A 16,803-nucleotide genomic window follows, 5' to 3' on the forward strand; every position below is an offset into this window, starting at 1 on the left:
TTACAACAGCTTCATTAAGAAATAAATGAAGATGCAGAGCTTTAGCCTACGTCTACACTACAGAGCTCTTCCGAAAGAATTTCATTTGAAAGAGAGCATCTCCACACAAAGAAGTGGATCAAAAGAGTGATCTGCTCTTTCGAAAGAGAGCATCCACACAGCCTCTGCTCTTCTGAAAGGAGGGGCCAGGGATTGAAAAATCAGGCCCCATGAGGACTGCTCTTTTGAAAATAAGGAGCATCGACACGTTTTCTTTTGAAAGCAGCTTTCTAAAGGGGCACTCTTCCTGAAATGGGAAAGGAAGAGCGATTTCAAAAGAAGCGCCGCAGCCTTTCGATTCATTTTTGAAAGAACACTTTTTATGTGCAGACGCTCTGCGGGGTCTCTCTAAAGGGCCCCCTTCTTTTGAAAATTTCAAAAGAACTTGCAAGTGTAGACGCAGCCTTACCATTTCGGTGGTGGTTGGGACTATGAGCTGGTCTTGTGTTAATCCACAGGCAGCCTGGCTTTGAGCAAGCTACCAGCTGCATGGGCGAGGAGGGGCAAGGCTGAGCTCCCACCTCATGTGCTGATGAAAATCGGTTCATGTGCCACTCCTGGCACACTTGCCAGGGACCGCTGACCCCTGGAGTAGATGGACGGTGGTCCTGTTTATGTGAGGCCCTGCAGCTGGAAATACCTGACGTAACATAGCCCACACTCATTGCCTACTTCTTGGCATATTATAAAGCCAGTCATTCCAGAGAGGTGTTGGAGAGGACTGTGGAATTCTGGGAGTCTTGGAGTAGGCCACAGAGCATTTGTCGATTATTTTTTGCAGCCTGACTGCTTTGGTTTTGGAAGTGACAAAAGGGTGTGTGTGAGACAAATGGAACGGCTACTACATTCTTCTAGCCCTTCCAGCCTTCTGTCAACTGAATTGCCTGTAAAGGGTTAAACTCAGACGTAATGGGTCCCTGAAAAGCTCCTGGCAGGGTTGGCAAGAAGCCAAGAGAGTGATTTCTGGAACGAAGCAGTGATTTGCCAGCCGCAGTTTTTTGTGTGAGCAAAGGTGAGTGGGGAGAGATGAATTAAGCCAAGAACCAGGTCGGGAAATCTTGCAATAAGAAATGTGAGTAGAAAGAGGATATTTAGTCAGACACGGTTGGGTTGTTTATGCTCCAACTTTGGAACAATCTCTTAGAGAAACAACTTCAATGCACCTGACACCCCTAAAGGGTCTCATTCTTCTTTCTGTGGCTTGTCTGAGACCAAAGCTCAGGGCTTCAGCACCCCTGCCTCATGGTGACAGATCCATTCAATGAGCCCGACTGAGAGAGACTCCTGCCAGAGACTTCTACAGGCTGAACCTCTGAAATTTGGGATTCTCTGGTCCAGCAAAGATAGAATACACAGAGTCAGCAGAAACTAACTTTAAAAGTGACACGTTACATGATGCACTTCGCCTAAAGCGTCTTTGAGTTAAGCACTCATATTCAGATGCCAGTTTTCAAAAATCATGGCGCATGGGCGTGACAGCTGGTTCACTGCAACTCAACACTATTCACTGATAAAAATTTGCTAATGTAGAATTAAGGTTGCTTGATGCCCTTCCAAGTTCAGCACAACTCAAATCTCTGAACACCAGGAACTGCAGAGTTAAGATACACAACACTGCAATCTTAACTTTGCCCTCTCGAGGGATGACCTAATGTGCCCATAGCACACATACTTGTACTCTGCCTTTATAGATAGTGGCAGTCTTCAGCGAATAGAGTACAAGTGCCCTGCCACTGAAACCTGCAGAATGCAATGCTGAAATTATGCATCCTGGACCTAGCAAAATACCCATATGCCTTTCCTTTTATCTCATTTGAGGGTTGGGGACAGTAGGTGGAAGAAAGGCAGGTGCCCTGGATCCCGATCTTACATTAAAATTTAGTTCTGAGATGATCTTGAGGGTATGTCTACACTATGCCCAGGATCGATGCTGCCGCAATCAGTCATAGGCTGATGATTTCTTGCATCTGCTTAGACACAATAAATCTGCCTCCAAGGACTCTCCTGTCGACGCCAGTACTCCCCTAAAACAAACGAAGTAGCCAGTGTCAATGGCCTCCGCCGACCTTACTGCACACAAGATGCCACGATGAGTATGTTAACTTCAGCTACACTATTTGCATAGCTGAAGTCAATTGATGGTGCCACATAGTGTCGAAAGGGCCTCGCAGTAAACCCCAGATTACTTCCTATCACAATCAATCCTCTACCTAGCTGTTCCAAATGATGCCTGCACCGAACACAGTGAATGCAGCTGGAATGCAGGTAACTCCCCACGGATACTGCCCAGCTAAGGGAGGAAGCATTAAGTTTGCACAGGGTATCAATGTTAATTTAGTAGTTCCTGATTTTCCAGGGTTGATTTTTGCTGAACTTGACATTTAGAAAGGACACCAGCAACTTCTGGGCAACCTTATCTCTGTGTTAATGAAGTTTGTGTCAGTAAATTCAAGTTGACACTTCACTGACATCTATGCATTTCAGCATAAATTGCCCTGCTAACTGGGTTTTGCGAACACTTTCTGCTCACTGCAAAACAGGAAGGTGAGAGTCTTCAGGCTGCCTTTCTTTGGAAGCTTGATAAGGTAGCCAAGTTTCCAGTCTTGTGAGACCTTCTCAGTGTCCCAGATAGATTATACATCATGTTGACTGATGTCTCACTACCTGCCTTGATTGCTTCTGAGCCAAGTGCTTTTCCGCTTTTCAGATGGGCAATGGCTTTTCTGATTTCTTCTTTTGTAGGTCTGTTGATGTTAATTTCTAGAGGTATATTTGCAGGTGGTAACTCTGGAGTTTCCATGTGGGCCAAAGTCTTCCTTCTCACTTGGGTTTGTTAGCACATGCCCCTCCTTATCTGTACTGGTGGCTGATCCATTGTATGCTGTGACCCAGCTAGCTTTTGTTTGATGTCCTACAGCTCTTTCAAGTTTCTCTGTCCTGCAACTTGTTCCACTTGTTGTGGAAGGTTTTCCACAGAGTTCTTCTTGTCCCATTTTACATCCTTTTTTAACTTCTCTGTTGGCTTCTGAATAGTCTGAGCTTCTGCCTTGGCTGCTCATTTTGCTATTGTTGACTGCCACTTTTCTGTCCTTTCATTCCTTCGCTTTTCTCAGAGTTTCTGCTGTGATCCATTCTTTGTGAAGCCTTGTTTTCTCTCCAGTGTCTTGTCACAGCTCTCTTTACAGGCTGTTTTGGTGTGTTCCCAAATTTACTCCATGGTAGCATCTTCCGGGATAAAGCTTGCCAGAAGTGCTTATCTGTTGGACAGCTTCACTTGGAAACCAGCTCATCTCTAAATCCTTCAATTGTTCTGTTTTGAGTCTCAGTCCCGGCTTAGTCACTTTTGTGGTGTACCTCTCAAGCTTGAAATTGTGTGCTTGTGTTGTGTGTGTTTTTGAATTATTCTTTTTTCAGTTGCTAGGTGTTTTAAAGTAACTAAGTGTGCGTTATCAGATATAACTTTTCACTTTGTTAATGAAAACACCTTTTTTAAGGCACTGATTTGAATCTTATGTCCTAGAAGGTACTAGGAGTTCTGGGTATTCATGCTGAAGACTTGAGAGGTCAGCTATCAGGAGACTGCAGCTTGTTTTCTCTCTTCAAGCTCTCTTGTGGAAAAAAAAAAGCTTAGGGTATTCCTCTGGAAAAAATTCCTAAGTGCTTTCTTCCTGGAGTCATGAAGAAAAGGTGTTTTTCCTCACTTGAGTGGTGGCAGCTACCTCCCAAGGCCAGGGAATCTGTGACCTTGGAAAGCTTTTAAGTAGAAGCCTATGTAGGTAAAGCATTTTTAAGGTCTCTTATCTCCCCACCAAGCCTTACTTTACTGATTTCTTTCATATCCCCTGCTTGCTGTGCCTCTTCCAAACAGGTCAAGTCCCAGCCTTTTTAACCTCTCCTACAGCAGCACTTGTTCCATAACCCTAATCATTACCGTTTTGGCCTTTCTCTGCACCTGACAAGCTCACACTCACAGGCACCATTGGGAAAGGGACAGATAAGCCAACACCACCTCTCTGTAAATCCCTGATATATCCACACCTCAAATCCTGTAGGCAGATCCGGGCACCCAACTCGGGGGGTGGGGACTGGCAGGGGGGGTGTGGGCTGGGCTGTAATGGGGGTGTCCCATAGGAAAACCCGGTGTCCTCTTCAGTAGGGGCGGCGTGGGGTGGTCTGGGTTTTGCAGGGGCTGTCCTATTGAGGGAGGGGTTTGGTGCCTAGCTCAGTAGCAGCAGGGCTAGCAGGGCCCAGAGGGGACCAGGGCTGTCCCACAGGGGACCCTGGTGCCCCGCTCACTAGAGGGAGGGTCTGGCACTGCTGGGGGGCTGTCCCCTAGGGGAACCGGATGTCCAGCTCGGGGGGAGAAGGGGCTCCAACGTCACAGCGGGAGGGCGGCGCGCTGGGGAGGGGAAAGCGGTGCATGACGGGAAAGGCAGTGTTGACTTCATTTCCCGTCAGCCGTTGCGAGGCCCGACCGGGACTTACCCTGTGCGGCCGAGCTTTGCTGGTGCGGACGTCGTAGCGAAGGGGCCGCGCCGCAAGAGCGACTCCGGGCGTCCCGCTCTGCCAGGCCCGCTGGGGTTCGCGGGGCAGGGAAGGTGGGAGAGCGCATCCGGGGCCATCACTTCCGGTCACGGCTCTCCGTCGGATGCCCTTACGGAGCGAACCCGCGAAATTCCTTCCGGTCGCTGCGTCCGCGGGGACACGATTATTGTGAGCACCGCGGGGAGAGATTTCCGGTCCGCTTCCGTAGAGAGCTACCGCGAAAGCGCCCCACCCCTTCCCGGACGAATGACTTCCGGTTCCTGTTTCCGGGGTGGAGCGAAAGAACGTGTGGGGCGGAATAGAGGAGTTCCCGTCAATCTCCTGCGGGCGGCATTAGCGGGCGCGCCACGGCAACCCCTTCCGGGGCGATCGCTGCAGCGGGGCCTCGCCCGTCCTTGCTCGGGGGAGGGGTCGGGGCCTCTGCCTGCCCCGGAAGTAGAGCCTGAAAGGGGCGACCCGAAACGCGTAGCACTTCAGTGGGGCTGAGCGCGATCCCTTAGGGGATCTATAAGTACAGAGGTCCAAAAAACACTGAAATGAAATTTTGGACCTCTGTACTTGTAGGTGTCAGTCTGTACAGGACATGCTATTGAGCTGGTGAAGTGGGTCTGTCCCACGAAAGCTCATCACCAAATAAATTACTTTGTTAGTCTTTAAAACGCAAAATGTCTGGTGTTTTGCTCTGTTAGAATACAGACTAACACGGCTCCATCTCTGTTACTATTCTTCAGGAGCTGGGGCATTGCATGGGCTCTCAGGCACATGCGATGCGAAAGCAGCTGTGTCAGAGAGGCTGCAGGCGGAGTCCTACAGTCAGCTAAGGAGAGAGGGAGTTGCAGGAGGAGAGAGCTTAAGAGTCTTTGGAAGCACATGGCTAGGACTGTTTGGCTGCAGGAGGGGCAGCTCCATGTGCTCTCGATTAGAGTGCTTGCAGCAGAGCCCTTACGCTGGCACTTGGTTATTGCTGGGGGAAATTTTGAGGAAGAGCTGATGTGGGAGCTCAGACAGGGAAAGCTCTGCAGACCCCGCTCTGGATGCGGTCCTTCCAGCTGCCAGTCAAGCTGGCTTTATTAGCAGTTCTGCAAATGCTGAAACGAGGGTGGCTGTAGCAATGCCAAAGGGAACTCCAGTCTCGGGAGCAAAGCACTTTATGCCGTTGCACTGGTGGCCCCGAAGGGGCAGTGAAAGTGTGTGGTGTGCCCTTGGAACCCTGCTGAGGCCTCTGGGGAATGTAGGCTGGGAGGGCTTCCACCAGAGGGCAAGGGTGAGGCTAAGGGAGGGGGAGCTCCTAGTAATGGGACAGCGGGGGGTGGGGGAGAGGCAGAGCTGGTGTGTGGACCATGGGAAGGGGCAGAGACCAGAGCAATTTGGTAGTGGAAGGGTGGCCTAGTGGTTAGGGTGCTAGCATGGGGGTTTGCATTCCAGAGTTGCCCCACACTGCCAGGCGGGTTGGGCAGGAGGCCTGAGGCAAGTCCTGGAGCTGCTCTAGTGCAGGGGAATTGCTGCCTGTGGCCTGGCCACTGAAAGGGAAAACAGGAGGGAAGGGGAAGTATTTGTGGGGAGGGGGTGCTATGAGGGATAGTAGCTCCTTGTTTCCGAGGTGCCTCCTTGGCTTGTTTTCCCATCGAAATGGCCCTCAGCCGGGGACACCCAGCCCTTGGCTCACATTGTCACACAAGCTCCCTGTGAAATGAAGCTGTGCAACAGGTTGCCTTGCAGACGCTACACCTGGGGGAGTGGGTCCAAGTAGTTCTAATGCTCTGCCCTGTGCTCTCAACCTGCTCTCCAAGGATGCATTCCACAAGAGCGAAGCTCTGTTTGCAGACATGCTGCAGACCAGGCCCCCCAGCTGGAGAGGTTCTGGCTTTGGGTGACCTTCCTGGCTGATCCTAAATGTACCTTCATTGTCCAGAGGGCCATTTGGCGGGGGCCTCATATTTAGACAGTTAATTATTTGGCATTTGACAGCTAGAAATGCATTTGTTAAATTTAAAAAGTATTCCAGTGGTGCCTGGCTCTTTTTTGTACCTTATTTCATTTTCATGTGTTATCTTTTTTAATTTTTATTATGGCAAGGGGCCTGAAATTTCTAGCAGACTCCCGCTCCTCCCCACAAGAAACCCCATTTTAGGGTGTACAGGGGGAGGGGTGATGCACACCCCACACCTGAACCCTGTCACACACAGGCTAACTCTTCCATGGGCTGCATGTCTCTGCCTCTGCCCCTGCCTGAGAGCACCACCTGCCACCCCACCCCCAGCACTGCCAGCTGTAAACAGGAGGCTGCTGCGGTTGCAGTGGCTGCAGCTGACCAGCAGAGGGAAGGTGAGGCTGGAAAATACAGCACAATTTATATTTTTTTTAAAAGTCAGGACACCTGCAAGAAGGCTTGAATAAAGGACCGTTCCATTAAAACCGGGATGGATGGTACCTCAGTGAGAAAAGGGCTCTCCAGAGACATTCCACTAGACATATACCCAGCTCAGGGCCTGGATCCCCTGCCCTGATTTCAAACACTCTGCCCCCACATAGTTGACTTTCTGGACCCAGCAACACATGTGCTTGGGATGTTAGTATTAATGAAAGCCATCCGCCTGGTGATTTGTTTTTAGGGTCGAGGAAAACAGAGCAAGGCACATACTGGCACAATCCATTTGTCTGTGGCCTGTGTCACTCCTGCCATAAGGAAGCAAGAGTGAGATAAAAACTCCTCCCTATCAAACCATGTACTTCCCCCTTGAAAAAAAAATCTGCTCACTGTATGGTTCTTCCTCTGAAGCATCCAGAACCGACCATCATCCAAAGGGAAAATGGAGCTGGATGAATCCATCCAGTACAGCAGTTCCTACACTCGCGATCTAATAACACTGCAGAGAACCCACTCCCATTAGCGCAGCTGTGGGACTGAGGGCCCGAGGCTATTCTGCCTCACAACAGATGCATCAGCTAAATTCCAGCTATGGGATCTTTATTACTGGTGACAATGGCAAAGGCCAAAAGGTCCCAGCCTGACTCCAGCTCCCAGGAGAAAAGTGCAGCAACAGCAGCTAGAAAAGGCATCGTTTGGATGGGGCGACTGAGCTGGGACGAGCCCCCAGGTGGCAGGAGTGCCATTGCGGAAAGGTACACTCCCAAACAAACCCACGCACACCAGCGCCACCAGCACGTATTGCCAGAAACAGTTTTATTTACACAAGGACAAACATTGTAACAGATTACAAAATACTCAACTGAAAACCATAGCGAGCGAGACAGAGAGCAGGGCAGAAAACCGAAACCAAACCCTCGGACAGAAACAGTTCCCGTCCCGGGGTGGTATCAGACAACCTCCGAGGGACAGGAGAGACAAAAACGGCACAGACCACCCCCAACAACGTAATACTGCCGAGACGGCATGAAACTCGAAAACGAGACCATGGAACACAATCCACCTGCGGACAAACACGGAGAGGTGGCCAATGGAGCCTTGGCTTGTCTAGTGTGGGCTATTTTTTTTTTTTTTGCAAATGAGTGATGAACAGGGCCCGGCAGAAACAGACACCCCCAAACTGCAGCCGAGATGGACTGTAAAGGCAGGGGTGGTTGGCTTACTGCCCAACCCCCGCTAAACTCATTACCAGGAGGAGAAACAATGCGAGCAAAGGGAAATGGTTTTTTTTTTCTCTCCGTTGCTTTAAGGCTGGAGGGTTTGATGAGCAGAAAACCAGCACAGGTTCTCCTCAGCTGTCATCTCTAGAATCAGTGTTGGGTTGCAACACCATTTGTTTTTTTCTTGGGCAGAGGGGGCTCAACACTGTTGGGTGAGGCTGACTCCCCTCGACCCAATCATTTGCACAAGTGCAATGAGATTGTGTGACACCCTCGGTCATGTTTTTCACCCATCTTGGCCCAGTGCAATAACCATGGGGAGTGCAGGGGGGGGAGTGAACAAGGCCCTCTGGGTACAGGTGCATCAGAAAGTAGCTGGGTCTGAACCTGGGGGGGTGACAGGTCTGGACCAGCTGGTCTCTGGGCTGGCTACACTAAGGCTGCATTGCCAGGTGGAGATGGGCTTTGGTCAGCCTTTAGGAACTGGGTTAGAGGGGGGCATGGGAAAGGCCATGGCGGGACTACAACCTGAGCCTGAGGTCCCGTCTACACTACAAGCTATGGGAAGCAGGTCCCACAGGAGCTTCAAGGAGCAGGGCAGAGGGTGTATTGCTAGAGCAGACAGGGGAGACGGAGGAAACCCTGCTACCACTGGGGCAAGCTTGGGGCAGGATTCAGCCAAAGGGGGTTGGAAGGCAACACACTTTCAGCTCCAGCTGGGTCTTAATTGCCTCTCCCTAAACTGTGTTGCTCCCAAAGCCATCCACTAGCTGCTAGGTCCTTAAAGCCACCCCTGCGCACTGGGGGCCCCGTGGGCCAGCAGTAACTGTGCCTGGCTCCCGTTTGCGGGAAGAACCTGCCTTGAGGTGATTAAGACCCAGCTGGAGCCTTTCAAGGGGCTCAGTTCCAGCAGCGTTAGTGTCATGCTCAGGGCCTGCTGCTCAGCAGCAGGTGTCGGGGAGAGCTGAGGGCACCTCGCTTGGTATCGCAAGAGGCTGGGATGAAAGCAGGGAACTCAGGCGCCACCTGCCCAGCAGGGAAGCCCCAGCCCATCCCAGGGAAGTGGGACTCACACTGGGACAGGGGTTCTCGACAGAACAGGGTGAACAGGGCTTCTGCCTGGCCCTTTTACCAGCAGAGCTGAGCCTTGCAAACCACACTGCCCATGGCCGTGCCCCTGGCAAGAACCTCTGTGCTGGCCTGGGGAGGTGACTGGGGGGTCTTGGTGGATCACCATGGGACCAGCCATGACCCCCCCGAGTCCCTCCTCCAGTGGCTTTGCTCAGCAGAGCGGTGTTGGGGTAAGCCGAGGGATAAGATGCCTCAGTGAGAGCACTCGACCGCCAGCTGCAGGACTCCATTGCCCTCTGCAGCCTGCTGCCTCTCTGCACTGAGCACAGGACAGTGCTGGGGCCTGCGCTCTCAGGGTCAGGGGAAAGAACCCAGCTCTGGGGATGGGTGGTGAGGAGCTGAACTTCTTGGGGCCCTTTGAGTGGAGCCTCTGCCCAGCCTCCTTGCCACCGACTGCTTTCCCGAGTGCCCAGGCGAGCCATACTAGTCGCCAGTGCCTGGTGGCTCAGAGGGCACAGACCTTCTGCTGGATACTGAGCCACAGCCTCTAGGGACAGCCCGAGGAGACCCTCATGCCTAACTCCTTCCTGCCTCACGCTCCAGCCCCTTGTCTGGGGTTTCATGTCTCCTGCATGGCCAGGAGAAGCTGGGACCGGGAAAGCTCCCCCAGGCCCTCTCTGCCCTGTGACAGAGCCACCCTGGCAGCGTAAGGGGGGATTCAGTTCCAGACATCTCCAGTACAACAGAAAAGTAGCAAAGTCACAAGAGCAATATCCACCTCCCCCATGGGCCCAGCAGGGCCATGTGCAGAGACCCCCCCCCCACCGCATGGCTGCCTGACCGGGCACCGTATCCACGAGGGGTAAGTGGCTGGCAACTGAACATTCAGCGCCAGCTTGCACCTTCATGTCACGTCTCAGCGCAGCTCAGCGCCAGTCGGGGCTGGTGAAAGGCGGACATGGAGACCCAAGCCAGAGCCCAGTGTTTCCTGCTCAAAAGAGAGGGGAATCTGACATCCAGGTTGCACAGCAAAACTGCCTTCACTGGGGCCCTGCTGAGTAATTCTGCACTGCAGTGCCTTGCTGGGACCCCACAGGGTGATTCTACACTGCAGTGCCCCACTGGGACCCCACTGAGTAATTCTACACTGCAGTGCATTGGTGGGGCCCTACTGAGTAATTGTACACTGCAGTGCATCACTGGAGCAGTACTAATTCCACACTGCAGTGCATCACTGGAGCACCACGAATTCTACACTGCAGTGCATCACTGCAGCACTAATAATTCCACACTGCAGTGCATCACTGGAGCACCACGAATTCTACACTGCAGTGCATAACTGGAGCACTAATAATTCTACACTGCAGTGCATCACTGGAGCACTACGAATTCCACACTGCATGCAAACAAGGGTCTGTGGGCCCCACACGTGTGGGCTCCAGCCTGGGCTTCTGCATCCACACTGTATAGAACACCTGGCTTTACAACTGCTGGACGCAGGGGTGACAAGCCCTGCAAACAAGCCCATTCTGCAGTGTGCAGACCTTCTCACCTCTGAGGCTTGAACTTCATCCCACCTGCAAAATGACAGGGCTGGGACCTGAATCATCGTAGCAGCTGGCTCAGACACTTCCTCACCACCCCATGTAGGTTGTAGGACCTCGGTTCGGGGTACTTGCTGACCCATGTCTGACTGACCTGTGTGGCCAGTAGTGGGGTTCTGAGCCCGGGTTTACAGTACACTGTAGACAGACCCAAAATCACTGCCAGCCTAAGCTGCATTTGAACCTACAACCAACAGAAAATGCATCATACCCTACACTGACTGCTACAAGGACCCTGCTCTCCACCTGGAGAAGTCACCATGGTGAAGCTGCTCACACTGGGTGAACTCAGCTGCCTATAAACCACCTTGGTGCCCTGCTCAGCTCTGCCAGCACCGATGCTCAGAGACTCTACCCTGCCCATCCAACCTGCACCACACCACAGCCAAAGCCGCTAGCTAGGATCACCCTGGAGCATACGGATGGGATGGGGAGCTGTAGAACGTGAGATGGGAAAACCTTCATAAACCCCCACCACCATCCCATCTCTGGGGGAATTGTTGCTCCATCCCTCTTAGTTTCACCCAAAATAAGTTTGTCAACCCAAAAGCTCTTTCTAGGGCAGACTCGTAGCCAGAACGGGCAGGCACTAGCCTCACAGGCAGATCAGCCATCACAAGGCTTCCAGCTTACAAGCAAGGTGAGCTTTCCCATGCCAAATGGCCTTGGCTCACCAGCTGTTGTGACCTCGCCAACAGGAGCGGCCTCCACCACAGGCAGAGAGTGGCAGGGATCTGAAATGTCCTGCAGCTGCCTGGCACGTTAGCACCATGAATGGCAAGGCAGCTGGGTCCTTGCACTGCAGACCTTGGGCCAAAGCTATCTGAGCACAGAGCTCCGGGTAAGGACTCGCTTTGCTACCCATCACTGGAAGGGGCTGGGGAGCCAGGGAATGAATTGCAAAGCCAGCAAGGAGAAGGCCCATGTGCATTGATCCTTGGCCACTCACAGGTTCACCCAGGTGCTCTACAGAGGAAGAACCAGTTTGAATCACCTGGCAGCACTGAGGGGCTGCAGTGACAGCAGAAAAGCAGCAGGGGGCGGAGTCCTGTCCTGACAAACAGCACCACCTAGCGTTCACAAGGAGATATTGCACTGACTTGCCCCAGTTGTGCTCAAGCAGGGTTGGGCACAAGAGGCAAGGGGCCAACTTGGCTCTCTGGTTCCAGGGCAGGGTGCACCGGGGGGGAGCCAGGTGCCCGGAAAGTGCTTTGACTCCCTCTCTCTTCTGCACACCTTTCCTCTTGCCTGGGCTTGTGCCCTCGAGTCTGGCGGCTAAGGAACACTACAGGCGGAGGGAGGCAAGTAAGACCAAGTAAGAAACACCCTGTGCTCAGCCGGTGACTCGGGAAGGCAGGGACGTCTGATGCCCATCCTCAGCCAGGTGGGAGGGGACATCTTGCACAGGGCTGCAGGAGCAACCTGGGGTGGGTGGGGGGGATGTAAAGAAAGCCTCTTGTGGCCTGAAAATCAAGTCCATGCCCCAGGCCGGGGCCTGCAGCTGGCCCTAAACAAGCTGCAAAGGGGGATGAAGAGGCCAAGGGGTATCACTATGAGGAGACGGAGGGGTATCAAACCCCACTGTAGACAGGGCCTTTGTGTACTGCCACTGCAGCGTCGGGGAAAAGAGACTGGAGCCAGGGAAAGGAAGACAAGTGACTACAAGGAAGGGTCCTTGGCGGGCAAAAAGGCCTACCCCAAAGCTCAGGGTGGGTCGGATCCAGGGCTCAGGTTCGCCACCTCAGAGGGGAGGGGCTGGTGATTGGATCTGGGTCCGGTACTGAGAACGTTACAGATGGAGCGAAGTGCCACACCCCAGCAGCCGAGGGGGCTAGCCCCTGCCCTCTCCGCTTCCCAGAATGCCCTGCTTGTGTGGCACAGTGGAGGACGGGTACGGAACCCTCCCGCCTCACTTCCTGTGGGCCAGGGTGAAAGCCGCCAGTCAATGCAACGCGGCTGCCCCTTATCACCCCACACAGGGGGCCAGCACCAGGCCTAAGCACCACTACAGTCTCTCGGTCCTATTCCCACGAGTTCGCATGGCATTGTCCTACCCCTGCACATCAGGATAAACCTAAATCCCCCAATGACTTGTATTTCCTTGCTATGCAGCCACAGGCATTACACGGGGGTGTCTATGAAAGGGCACAATAGAAAGGGGAATTCAAATGGTGAGATAATCAAAGAGGTCCTTCCGCAAGGAGCCCCAGAGAGCCTTAAACCCAAAGGAATGGTGACCCTGACAGACCTCATCAGAGGTTTCAACCGAAGGGAAAATACACACGACACGGAGGCTGACAACACCCCAAACTTAGAAATCCCGACGCCGAAGAATAATTTAAAACAAAACCACCCAGCTCTGTCCTTGTTGCAAATCTCCGGCCCCCGCCACCCGACTTTCCAATGGAAAAGCATGTGCAGTACAATTAAAAAAATACTATTAAATAATACATCTGTAATAAAATTATATACCTTTTTTTTTTCCTCTTTTAAAGCTAAAATCCTTCTAAGTTCTCTTAGGCTGGTGAAGTAACAGGAAAAGAAAAATATTTTTTTCCTTTTTTTTCTGGTTTTTTTTTTTGTGTTTTTTTTTTTTAAGAATGGACGTTTTGTGTGCACACGAGACAAGAAATCAAATTATTTACAACGAGACGAAGCTTTGTGAAAACAAAACAAAAAGAACTTCCAGAAAGCATTGGTCGTGAACACAGATCCACAATGGCTCTCTTAATTACAATGGGACTAATTACACAGTGCGTGTGGTAGGAGAAGGGAGAGTGGAGGGGGAGGGGGTTGGTTGAGAATCAAACTATAAATGTGATTCTTCCCTTCCGCCCCCGTATTTATAGATCTATCGCTTCCTCAGATGCGGGAACTCAAAAGAGCAAAATGAAAATCACAGGGAAATTAAGGCATTAAAAAAATGACTTAATTAAAGGCACAAATATTTCCTTTCTCCTCCCCCAGGGACCGTCCTCCGTTAGAATTCAGAGTCACTTACGTCTCAACCACTTCAACGTAATTGACAGAAAGATGAGTTCAGGTGTGAAGGTTAAAAAACAAGGAAGGAAGAAAGCCACGGAGCTCGGATTTCGGTGTGAGCGAAGGAGGGGAACAAGACAAGAGAGAGGGAGAGAAAACAGGACAGGTGTCGCCGTTTGGATTTGAAATCTGCTGGCCCACGGCGCATCTCCTCTCTCCCAAGCACAGAGCCGAAAGAACCCCAAAGTGAAACAGTTTCTCGTTGCGCCGCTACCACGTGTCGCTCGAAGGGAAGGACGATGGAGAAACAGGACAGGAGAGAAGGAAATAAAAACCAACCGAACCCCTCAATCCCAAAGGGGCAGGGCTTAGAATGAGCTGCTGGTGGGCTCGGCTGCTTGGAGACGGACACAATCACACACACCGCTTGGTTGTGGAGTCGAGTGTGACTTTTTTTTTCTTCTCTTTTTAATAGAAAAAAAAATCTTTTTTTTAAATGTTTTTGGTTTTTCGGGGGGGAACGAAATCACAAATGACCAAGAAACCCACAAAAAAGGGACAGCCACACGACGGCTTGGCACTTCACACACCTGGCTCCGACTCCATCGGCTCCTCCGCTTCTCTAGGGCAAAGAGAGAGACGCTGGCTGTTAATATGAGGGGGAGATGCTGGAGCGCAGGAGGAAGGCCTGATCTCAGGTCAGGGGCATTACACCCTCTGGAAGAGCTGTGCGTACCCCCGGGGTACAGGGACCCTGGCTGAGAACCACCGGTGCACAGTGTCTAGCAACAAAGGGCTCGGAGGTACAATACGAACGCAGACAGAGGGGTAAGCAACCCCTGGAAAACTGAACTTTGCCCCACACATGCTGAGCCTCCCTTGCAACCGGGAGAAAACTCCACCAGCATTAATCCCAGCCCTGCTTCCGCACACGGGGGTCTGTACCATGACTGAACCTGGGGCTGGATCTCTCATGAGAGCAGGTCAGAGGAAATTCCAGGGGGAATTTCACCCACAAACGCCCCTCCCTTGGTAAGTGCCGAGCGCGGCAATGAAGCCGCATCAACAGGAGCAGCAGTTTCGGTGGCTCTGTCGGAAGGTTCACACCGCTACAAGTCGGCTGAATCGATCAGTTCCGCCCCACTGCCCTCTACTGGTTGGCTGCAAAACTGCTCAAGCCTGTGTCCTAGGCCCCATACAGCTGTGGGCTACAGGAGATGGTCCTTTAGAGCCCATTATCTGGATGCAGGAGGCTTTGAGCTCTGCCCTCCTGCCACTGGCAAGCTCAGAGCTGGATTCAGATTCAGACTCAAGCCCATCTCCAACAAACATGCTACCAGTGTGTGTCTCAATGAAGCAGCGAGGCCGCTGCATAGAGGGGATAGACGCAAAGCGGCTAATCAGGTAACAAGGTCCGAACGGCGCAGGACGAGGAGGCCAGACAAAGACAGAGGGTGCTGCATGGGGTGTGTGTGTGCGTTTGTGTGTCATTACCTGGGGCTGCAGTCTGTGCTTCCTTGTTCAGCATCGACTGAGAGCAATGCCATGGCACTTACTGTCTCTGCCTCTTCCGCCTCCCCCTTCTGCGCCTCCAGCAAGGAACAGCCAACCATGGAGGCATAGCCCTTCACAGAGCTCCAGTGTTTGCCTGCAGCCATCGGGGGAGAGTTATCAAGGATGCTCGAGAACCCCACTCTGAGAACCCTTTTCAGCACTCCTGCCGCACCCCTACAGAACCCCCTGCTGGGACAGGCTGGGATGGGTGTAGCTGGGAGTTCCCGCACAGCCAGTGCTCACGCACCTTCCCCTCCAGTGCCCCCTACTGGAAGAACAGCTAAAGTGTCCTCATCCTGTGACCCCTCACCCACCCCCTGCTCCCGCTCTCATTGTGTGGATCGGGGACTTGCTTTTACTCTCCCCTGTGAAGTTCTGCCCGGTGGGGAAAGCAAAGGGCCCCACCAGAGGGGACTCCCCAACCCCTCCCCTGGGCCAGCCACCCCCGACTGCCCCCTCCCGCCACACTTACTCTGGATTTCAATAACCTTCTCCAGCGTGGCCACGGCATTGACATTTGGCTTTTGCTGCAGGAGGGCCTGATCCAGGGGGTCCAGCTGGGGGACGGAGGGGTGGGAGGGGGAGCGTCTCAGAAAGAGTCGGAGGTATATTCTGTCCTGTCCCCTTGCCCACTGCTTCATTCAGCTCTACTTCCCCTGAGGGAGTGCCCCTCCCTGCATCGTCAGGACACAGAGACCTCACTGTGTAACAGCTACAGCCGGAACAGCTGGGGCTGGGCGGACCCTGAACGGAGCCCCCTAGGGAAGGTTTTTGCCACTGAACCAGTGGGAGTTTTATCAGCAGCTTTGCTGGGAGGGGAGTGAACCCCACGGCCCTGGATCCAGGGGGCTCTGGAGGGGCACACTGGCCCCACCTGCAGGGCTCCCACTGCAGGATCAGGACCCTCGTTCATTTTTGTGAAAAGCTGGGGCACTTCCCTAGGGACCCCTCCCTGGGTCACATGCTGGGAGGGCTCCTGGTACCAGTCTCCTGGCTGGGCTGGGCTGGCTCGTTCCTTCACACCTTTCTGCCTGCTGATGGGGACAGTCAGGGTCACTCTTTCTGGTCTGTTCCCAGGCTCCCCAGAACTTTCACACAGGTCTAGTTCATGGCCGGAGAGGAACGCCAGAGCTGCCTGACCCATGGCACAGCTCAGGCCGGGAACTTTCCCCCAGATTCCTCTGTAGTAAGACTTCTGTTCCACCAGACCCCGCTACGGCAGTCCCCTCTTAGTTTGCTCCTGGGGGCAGACCATCTCTTTGTTGTATTTGCACAAGGGGGCAGGGTCCCTGACTGGGCTCCCAGGCACTGCCTTAATACAGATAACAATAGCCATTCATATTTATTACCTGTACCCCAGTAGTGCCTTGAAGCCCAGGGCTGCACAGACACGAGTAAGACACAGTCCCAGCCTGGGGGG

At 52.8% G+C, this 16,803-nt stretch overlaps 2 protein-coding genes across 16 annotated transcripts in view; both read right to left on the reverse strand.

Annotated features, from left to right (window-relative positions):
• Positions 1–5,192, reverse strand: part of MPP3 (MAGUK p55 scaffold protein 3) — a 97,221-nt gene extending 92,029 nt beyond the window's left edge. For all 5 annotated transcript variants that reach the window (XM_074978726.1, XM_074978728.1, XM_074978727.1 and 2 more), the window contains exon 1: positions 4,525–5,192. The gene's annotated coding sequence lies outside the window, so the exon portion shown is untranslated. The remainder of the gene's footprint in view (positions 1–4,524) is intronic.
• A 2,561-nt stretch (positions 5,193–7,753) lies between these two features.
• HDAC5 (histone deacetylase 5) overlaps positions 7,754–16,803 on the reverse strand; it is a 127,189-nt gene continuing 118,139 nt past the window's right edge. For 9 of the 11 annotated variants that reach the window (XM_074979271.1, XM_074979272.1, XM_074979278.1 and 6 more), the window contains 3 exons: positions 15,856–15,940; positions 15,324–15,477; positions 7,754–14,446 (listed from right to left, as the gene is read on the reverse strand). In XM_074979271.1, the coding sequence (XP_074835372.1) occupies positions 14,356–14,446; positions 15,324–15,477; positions 15,856–15,940 (330 nt within the window). In that variant the 3' untranslated portion in view covers positions 7,754–14,355. Of the gene's footprint in view, positions 14,452–15,323; positions 15,478–15,855; positions 15,941–16,803 lie in introns of all 11 variants that reach the window. The other 2 variants (XM_074979270.1, XM_074979269.1) reach the window with 1 other exon arrangement.

Source organism: Carettochelys insculpta, chromosome 28, assembly GCF_033958435.1.
Source record: "Carettochelys insculpta isolate YL-2023 chromosome 28, ASM3395843v1, whole genome shotgun sequence".
NCBI lineage: Eukaryota > Metazoa > Chordata > Testudines > Carettochelyidae > Carettochelys > Carettochelys insculpta.